This window comes from Salvelinus sp. IW2-2015, linkage group LG16 (genome assembly GCF_002910315.2).
Source record: "Salvelinus sp. IW2-2015 linkage group LG16, ASM291031v2, whole genome shotgun sequence".
Lineage (NCBI taxonomy): Eukaryota > Metazoa > Chordata > Actinopteri > Salmoniformes > Salmonidae > Salvelinus > Salvelinus sp. IW2-2015.
The window spans coordinates 16,001,201-16,010,742 of record NC_036856.1 but is presented as its reverse complement, the minus strand read 5'-3'; the positions used below and the strand labels follow the sequence as shown (position 1 = coordinate 16,010,742).

Here is a 9,542-nt window from a genome sequence, read left to right as displayed (position 1 = left end):
TTATAAGGCAGTTTCATTTTCTATCTTCTTTATTGTACGTGCGGTGCCGGTCGGGGGTTTGGACACACCTACCCATTCAAATGAGTGGCTGTGTGTGTCCTGGCTTTTGACTGGTACTGTATATTAATGTCTGCCAAGTTATTGTTTAGTGATAAATGTAATTCAATTGCACTGTTATATAGTGAAAGGAAACAATAAAAACTATAAAAAATAAGCAAGAAGAATATTCAAAAGGATATATTGTTTTCTTGGAGATGAATCAAGCTGATTGATCTGTTATTGATATAGTGATTCCATATGTGTGTCTATGCGTGTGTGTGTGTGAGTATTGTGTATGTGTTGTAGTAGTAAAATAAGGCAGCTGAACATTAAAGTAACGAACCACATGTTCACGTTGATCATGAGACTGTGGTAATGGAGAATATTACTAAGAGACATTCTGTCCCTCTTATTTTCTCCATTGTGCTGACAGACTGACCAGACACATGGGCACCTAAAACAATTGGACACACTAGACTTATAGTCTACACATTCCACTAAAAGCACACATACCAGAGAAATATGCTTAAGGCAACTGGACACTAATGATAAGAAGAGACATAGAGTCTGCCAATCCATATAAGGACATACCAGAGAACATGCTGGGGCATTGAATTAAATACAGGGTTGAGTCATAGGCCTAGAGGGTAGATGGACATAGATTATTTTTAAGACAAGCATGGGTCTGGCCACTATTATAATTTAACTGAAAGCAGATGTGGGCGTTATTGGGCGTGAACAAGCGGGAAGCTTGAACTAGAGGATAGTGGTGGCGAATGACTTGAGAAGGGAGACTTCATTTGCATAAGGGATGGACATAGTGCTATGTGTGTATAAATATAGGAGCTAAGGCTCTGGGAAAGGGGGGTGTTCCACGGTGTGTGTTCCGCGGGGTGTGTTCCGTGGGGACATGCCTGTTGGCTGTACAGTTGTAATAAAGAGCATGTTTGATTTTAAAAGTTCTGGTAAGCGTTGTATTTGAAATGATTTTCCACGACAGTGTTCATTCCTCAGAGCTGTTGCACCTGGTGTGTATCTGCATTGAGGGACATTAATGAAAATGGGAGGCTTTGACTGTTTCTTATCAGCTAGTCCAGTCCTTAGCAACAAGCACGCACGCACGCACGCACACACGCACGCACGCACGCACGCACACACGCACGCACGCACACACAGCAAACAGCCAGACCTCAAACAGCCAGAGCTACGGCCTCATCTCCTCCACCTCCACAAGACATCACAAAGGCTACCTGTGTTCTAGAAGCGCGTTGTGTGCAGCTGGGGATGAAAAACATGAGGGTAGTCCTGACACAAGTCCTTTATCAACAAACAGGGGAGCCAGGAGATGGATGTGTCATGGTGTGTGTTCTGGCTCCAAGGGGGATTGATCAATATAGCAGTGGTATTTCAGGAGAAGACGAATGTGCGTATGTGTGTCAGTGAGAGGTTTGAATAAACAGATCCATCTTTATTAGTTTGGATAGCTGTGTGTATCCCACCTGCTATCACATCCCCCACATTTATCAATCCCACTCTAGCTTGCATTACAGCAGTAGACAAATCAATCTCTTTAAATCACCAAAGCACAGGCAGCCATGATTATACCAAAATTGAGCTCAAGTCAGTGTTACTATTGGAAATGTGTAACGGCAGCCTTCCTCCTCTTCACGAGAAGAGGAGGTGTAGCAGGGATCGGACCAACACGCAGCGTAGCCAGTGCTCAACATGTTTAATAGACGAAACCGTGAACACTTACAAAAATAACAAACGTGGCAAACCGAAAACAGTCCTATCTGGTGCAGAGAACACAAAGACAGAAGACAACCACCCACAAATCCAAACACAAAACAGGCTACCTTAATATGGTTCCCAATCAGAGACAATGACAAACACCTGCCTCTGATTGAGAACCACATCAGGCCAATTGACAATCCCTACATAGAAACATAAAACATAGAATGCCCACCCAGCTCACGTCCTGACCAACAATAAAACAAGGAAAACACACAAGAACTATGGTCAGAACGTGACACAATGTATGAAAGATTAACTAATACCGTTTTTTAAAATGGGAAATTAATTTGCATGCAGAACTGCAGGAGATATATAAACGTCCAAAGAAATAATTACACACATCTTTCAAACAAAGGAGTCAATAAACAAATCTAATTCTGAACAAATTCAACAGGAACGGTTCTCTGTTAAAGTTCTGAATGCTGCATAAAACTAAAAACACATTGTACTAACAAAGCAGAAGCTTTCTGACAACATTTAGTCAATCTTAATATCCTGACTGAATGCTGGAAAAAAGTGAATGTGTTTTTGGAATCCAAAGTTTAGAAAATGAAAATGAAAGATTGATTTAATTGAATAAACCTGGAAGAAAAACCGTATAATGTTGAGTGAGGGCTGAGAGTGAGAGCCTATGCAATGTGTTAGGGCTTGAGTGCTGTGACGATGTAACGAGACCTCTCTGGTGTTGATAGGGCTGTGAGACTGAGGCATCAGGGTTGCCATAGGCCTGTCGCTCTCTCTAAGGATGACACACACACACACACACACACACACACACACACACACACACACACACACACACACACACACACACGCTGCACTCTCTGGAAGAGATGACCCATACACACACAACGGGCACCCAGCCGTGAGAAAGAATGTCAACTTGTCTGAGTAAGAATGGCAGTCACCAAGGACATTGCGTCACACGCCTACATTCCCTGCAATACTGTAACAGTGCCATCACCAGCCGGAGTGTGTGTGTTTCACGTATTGTTATTCTGATGTGCTTATTTGAATACAGCGCATTCGGAAAGTTTTCATACCCCTTGACTTTTTCCACATTTTATTACATTACAGCCTTATTCTAAAATGTATTAAATCGTGTTTTTCCCTCCTTAATCTACACACAATACCCCATAATGACATAAGCAAAAAAATTATTAAAAAACGCACCTTTGGCAGCGATTACAGCCTCGAGTCTTCTTGGGTATGACGCTACAAGCTTGCACACCTGTATCTGGGGAGTTTCTCCAATTTTTCTCTGCAGATCCTCTCAAGCTCTGTCAGGTTGTATGGGGAGCGTCGCTGCACAGCTATTTTCAGGTCTCTCCAGAGATGTTCGATCCGATTCAAGTCCGGGCTCGGGCTGGGTCACTCAAAGACATTCAGAGACTTGTCCTGAAGCCACTCCTGTGTCGTCTTGGCTGTGTGCTTAGGGTCGTTGTTGTGTTGGAGGGTGAACCTTCACCCCATTCTGAGGTCCTAAGCCCTCTGGAGCAGGTTTTCATCAAGGATCTCTCTGTACTTTACTCCGTTCATCTTTCCCTCAACCCTGACTAGTCTCTCTGCCGCTGAAAAACATCCCCACAGCATGATGCTGCCACAACCATGCTTCACCGTAAGGATGGTGCCAGGTTTCCTCCAGATGTGACGCTTGGCATTCAGGCCAAAGAGTTCACTCTTGGTTTCATCATACCAGAGAATCTTGTTCCTCATTGTCTGAGAGTCTTTAGGTGTCTTGCTGGTTCCAAACTTCTTCCATTTAAGAATGATGGAGGCCACTATGTTCTTGAGGACCTTCAATGCTGCAGAAATGTTGTGGTACCCTTCACCAGATCTGTGCCTCAACACAATCCTGTCTCGGATCTCTACGGACAATTCCTTCGACCTCATGGCTTGGTTTTTGCTCTGACATGCACTGTCAACTATGGGACCTTATAAGACAGGTTTGTGCCTTTCCAAATCATGTCTAATTAATTGAATTTACCCCAGGTGGACTCCAATCAAGTTGTAGAAACATTTCAAGGATGATCAATGGAAACAGGATGCATCTGAGCTCAATTTCGAGTCCTAGAGCAAAGGGTCTGAATACTTACGTAAATAAGGTATTTCTGTTATTTTTGTATTTATTTTTTGCAAACATTTCTAAAAACCTGTTTTCACTTTGTCATTATGGGGTACTTTGTGTAGCTTGATGAGAGACATTGTTTATTTGATACATTTTAGAATAAGGCTGTAACGTAGCAAAATGTGGTCTGAATACTTTCCGAGTACACTGTATATAGTGATACATTATTTGGTTATGTGTGTACATAGATACTGTGTCTGTGCCCCAGGCATATTTACCATGGTATTGTTGTGACATTGTATAGTGGTGTTACAATAACAAATCAGAACTCTGATACGCGTTACATAAGTAGTCATAAGACTTTCCATCCGTGGGGACTTTTTGTTTTAGTGGCAGATAATAACGTAAGCAACCATCGAGAGAAGCAGATAATAACAATGGGACATTGAAGAACATAAGATACGGTTACAATCAGTGTGTGCCGTAAAATATATAAAAACAAGTGCTAATTTCCTCCTTCATGAAATCTACTAACAGACAAGCTGGCTTTCATGGCTGAGGTCCTGAGTTCTTTTGCCAAAGTCAACTGTCTGTTTGTTGACCCACACTCCTGTCCTTGCAGGTTCTCTGGTTCTCTATAAGCACACACAGGGGTTTATTGAAATGATAAACAGCAGGTTAAAGATCCTATATGACTATTTGAAGAACAGAGGATGAAAACAGCAGCCAAAGCAAGGCAAGCTAAGCCACTCTTCCTTGGAGTGCTGAGAGACAGGAAGCTAGAGTATATCAACAAGACAAGCTATGCAGCACTACACACGTTTACACAAGTGTATATTTCCAATAAGTACCATAGCCTGAAGAAAAACATAAACACACAACATAAACAGAATATTTTTCAAAACATAACTTCAATTAGAAAATATTTACCCAAATTCCTCCCAAATCTATACAAAATATTTGCACCAAATAAGAGTTCTCCCAATGTTAGTCTGTAATATATACAGTGCATCACCTCCTGTCACACTAGCTGTTAATGAGGTGGTCTAATATAACAAAATAAGCTGAATACAATTAATAATTCCTCACAGGTAGCAGAGCCTATGTTCAGTTCTACAAGGAAATATATATATATATTATATTTATATATATAGTCCTTTACCCCCCAAAAATTTGAGTAAAAAACAAACACATTCTTCACACTGCAGCAAAGCAATCTTCTCAAACCTTAATAAATTCGATGCATATTGTATGATCCATGCCTGCAATTTGTAATTACTGACTTCAATTTAATGGAAGAGGTTTTAATCTGACTTTGAAGTCCTTTTCCACTGACACACTCATCATCTGCTTTAGTGACGCACACAGGTCAGAATATTATCGCCTGTATTATCTGACAGACTCCATCCTGCTCCACTCACTCATATTTATAGAGGCCATATCGCTTAAATTAAACCAATATAGAATCCAATATAAAATGCTACTGAACATGAAACAAGTTGAGCACAGCCTGAGCCTGCTAAACTAAATATTGACGGAACATAAATATTGATAGGGGACCAGAGTAAAAGGGCAAGCCAACTATGAATAATGAGTTGTTGTTGATAGTCTTGACACAATGATTAAATCCTTGTTTTGCTGTGTAACCTTTGATGCCACTCTGCAGCGAGGCCCAAAAAACTCCACTGCTCAAATCAAAGCCCTACCGTAGCCTAAAGCCTACAAACATTCACATCATAACTGCATGTTGATTTTTAGAGCTATCAGACAGTGGCAAGACTTGAACCACCCGCGATGCCAGGCGTTCGTTTTAACTGGCCTCTCTGAGCCACCTAATAGCAGTCCTAACAGGGTCCTAGGAATTTAATGAGATCTTTTATTACATTTCAGCTTTAACAGCAGCATGCATGCCAGCTAGTAATAACCCTGTACTTGGCTGCTGCTCTTAAGCACTCTCATTTGTTAGTTAATGTATACATTCACCGGCGTTGTTGTTCCCATATGAACTCAATGTATAGCAGGTAGTGACTGGTCATAAGGCAGGCACATTAGGGGAAGAGACTAAACAAAAGCATCCACCAAAAACCAAACCAAGAATCCTAACAGTGTACAGTACAGCATTGCATTCCATAACATACTGTATCAGGGGAACCCGTTATGACATCAAGTGATTTCTGACACCTTATCGATCACAGCTGTAGTAAACGCCTCAACTCCCACATTTCTCGCCTGCATCACATCTCACACCTGAGACCCAGCGGCAAAATATACGGGTGTCAACCAAGCAAACCAATTAAAAGACCAACCAAACACAAAATGTTACACAAGCCTTCAGTGGTGGCTACTTCTCATAGGTGTGAACTGGTTATGTAATGGCTACAACGCATGTGTACAGTAGTGTTAATTCAACACACAGATAGAGTGGAATCTTCTGTAGTGATCTCTAGAGCAGAGGCATTTTCTATCAACAGGGTTGTGGTAGGGATATAGAGGGGCTATAGAGTTCTCCTCTCCTCCAGCTAAAGTCATCACTCACATAATGGAGACACAGCACTTCATGACATCTCTAGTCCAGTTTCCATCACTGGTAGAGCCACTACATCTCCAAGCCCTTACACACAACATTATAAAATAACAACCAGAGTGTGTGTGTGTGTGTAAAACATGTTCGTGATACAGGAGTCATAAGAGTCACTCCATTATGTTCTGCTCTCCAGGTAGAGATTCCTTCCTGCAATAAGAAGGTTTGGCCAGAAAGCATCCCCACTGGAGCTGAGATTGAGAGAGAGGAGAAAACTGAGCAAGGGAGGGACGGAGGGAGAGCCTCTTCTGCCCTGAGTGGTTGTTGGTTGAGTGTGGCCCCATTGGTAGGCGGGTCCCCAGGCCCTCAGATCACCCCAAACTCCATGAGAGACTTGAGGAGCACCGTGTCCTTCACGTCACTGAACACTTTGCGGATGTTGTTGGTGTCGGTGGCGCAGGTGAAGTGGGGGTACAGCGTCTTGCTATCTTCCTTCTTGTCCCGGCTGTGAGCCTGCTGCTCATACATCTTCTGGATGTACTTCATAGCATCCTGAGCATCACGTCGCTTTCCTTCATGTGTGGGGTGAGGAGGACAAGGGACAGGAAAGAGATGGAGACAACCACAGCAAAGGAGGAGAGTGAGAGAAGGGAGAGAAAAGGTCAGGAGATATGAGAATATGGTAGAGAAAAATGGGAGGCCATTAGAAACAAAAATGACAAGCAATGGATCGAACATATTGAATGATTTTCATGTAGTATTGCAGCCATCACACAATGTTACCATTTAGCAAAACGTTTAAATGGCAACTGTTCATCGAACGGCCAATATGAATGAATCTATACTAATAATTTCAGACTTTATGAAGGAAAGAACAATGTCTCCCCAACCCCCCGCCACAGATGCCTGGAGTGATAGCTTAGTGATGCAAAGAGCAGGGTATTTATGGTTGCCATGAGCAACAGGCCGGGGGAGACGGGGTGCGCGGAGCTGATGTGTAGGTAGGTGGGGAAGCTCTAGAGAGGCTCTGATACCTTCCTTCCACATCAGTGTAGGCACAGTGTTAGTAAACTATGTACCCACGACATACACCTGAAGTAACATGAAATCAATCACACATTCAACGTTTGCTGAAACAAGAATAAATGGTACTCAAAAAACATTATGTTTACTGGTTTTGCTATAGCCAGCATGGTTATGTATTCATGTGAGAACTCACCCTAAGAAATGGAAACCTCACTAGGTTTGAAATTACTTTCTAAAATGAGGTCTTTGTTATTCCAACCAGAAGCAACAGTTAGCTACATCTCTAATGGTTTTAGAAAGAAAAATGAAACACCAAAGAATATGGCTCGATAGGTTTACATCCATCATCACACTGCCTATTATCTACTTGGAGTGAGTCGTTCTTGTGGTGAGATGTGGTGCGTGTGTGAGCTGTTGTGAGTCGTGCCTTTGTGGTGTGAAAGCAGATATTTGTAGTAGGGTGGTGTGTGTTTAGAGAGTGTGTGTTGACTGAAAGGAGTGCGTCGCTTCTTCAGGATGAGAGTTTTGTTTGTGTTGTGTGTTTGTGTTCGTGTTGTTCCCCGTGAGGGGCCTGAATGCAACAGGCTCGTACAACTAGGGTTGCTTGTGTGTGTTGAGTGTGGATGTGTCAAGAGAGAGAGTTGTTATAAAGGATGCACGAGAGTTGCGTTGGTGTGTCGTGCGTGTGTGTGTGGTGTGTGTGTGTTTGTAGTCGTAGTGTGGTGTGATCGGTGGTTGTGTTCGTTGTTGTGTGTGGTGGGTTGTGTGGTGTGTGTGTGTGTGTGTTGGTGTGTATGTGTGTGTGGTGTGTGTGTGTTGTGTGTGTGTAGACGTACTGTGACACGCTGGGAAAGTAACGTTCTGGCAGGGTCGGGATGCCGCTGGAGTCTTGTGCAGCGCAGAGGTATCTTGTTCCTTGTTTGAGAAAGGGTATGTAGGTGTTAGAACCAAGGGGGATGGTGGTGAATTAATGATGTAAGAACAAGCCAAGCTCTCATCCATTACGGCTTCTGTGGGGAGGAGACGGGGATGAGGGGGATTGAGGAGGGAGAGAAGGGAGAGGGAGTGAAGGGGGAGTGGTTGTGGATGAATTAGAGGGAGAACTAAAAATGTGTCCAGGAAAGATAGCGGCTTAGTGAAGCCTTGGTCAAGAAGGGAGGGTTGAAGAGATTGGCGTCAGGAGGAGGTTGAAGATATGAGCGTCTCGTCAGAAGGGGAGGGTTGAAGAGATGCGGTCGAGGAGGAGATGTTGAGAGATTTCGTCAGGAGGTGAGTTTGGAGATGATTGCCGGTCGAGCGGCCGAGGTGTTGAAGAGATTGGTCAGGGAGGTAGGAGGGAAGGGTTGAAGAGATTGCGGTCATGAGGGAGGGTTGAAGAGATGCGGTCAGGGTAGGAGTGTTGAAGAGATTGCGGTCAGGAGGAGAGTTGAAGAGATGTTGCGTCGGTCAGGAGGAGGGTTGAAAGAGATTGGCGGTCAGAACGGAGGTTTTGAAAGAGATTGCGTAAGGCAGCAGGTTTGATAGGAACATAAGACCTGTTGGCATGGCCAGGAAAAAATTCTGGGAGAATCTTTGACTTACATTGAAGGCCAAGGACCACAGAGGACAAACAGATAAAACTGGACTGATTCTGTTTGATGACTGTACAGACAAGAAAGACCGCAGCAGGCAAGACAAGCCAGGCCAGCCCAGACAAGCCAGCAACCAGCCAGCACCAGCCGCCACATTTCAAGACCGACATGGATACAAGATTTCGCAGGTCTCTCATCGTCCTCTCTCCCTCCAGGACTTGGTTCGTACTCGCTGAGGGATGCCAGAAATGAGGACGTAATCCTGGAAAAAACAAATGAGCCACTTTCTCCTCTTTTCTGACTTCTGTGCCACCCACATCCCACAATCTCACCCCGGAGAGAGAGAGAAAATGATTAAAAACAACATGATTTAGATGTCATCTTTAATACACACCACACGCGAGCACACACACACAACACACACACAACACACAGCACACCACACACAAACACACAACCACACACAACAACCACACACACACAACACCTACACCAACACCACACAACACACACACCACACACC

General features: G+C 43.5%; 1 protein-coding gene across 1 annotated transcript in view; it reads right to left on the bottom strand.

The window, feature by feature from the left end:
• Positions 1 to 3,939: 3,939 nt before the first annotated feature.
• The window catches only part of LOC111975941 (guanine nucleotide-binding protein G(q) subunit alpha), a 17,728-nt gene continuing 12,125 nt past the window's right edge, over positions 3,940 to 9,542 (bottom strand). Inside the window, exons 6-7 of the mRNA XM_024004612.2 lie at positions 8,454 to 8,458; positions 3,940 to 6,994 (exon numbers count right to left, since the gene is read on the bottom strand). Coding sequence (XP_023860380.1) covers positions 6,789 to 6,994; positions 8,454 to 8,458 — 211 coding nt within the window. The 3' untranslated portion in view covers positions 3,940 to 6,788. The remainder of the gene's footprint in view (positions 6,995 to 8,453; positions 8,459 to 9,542) is intronic.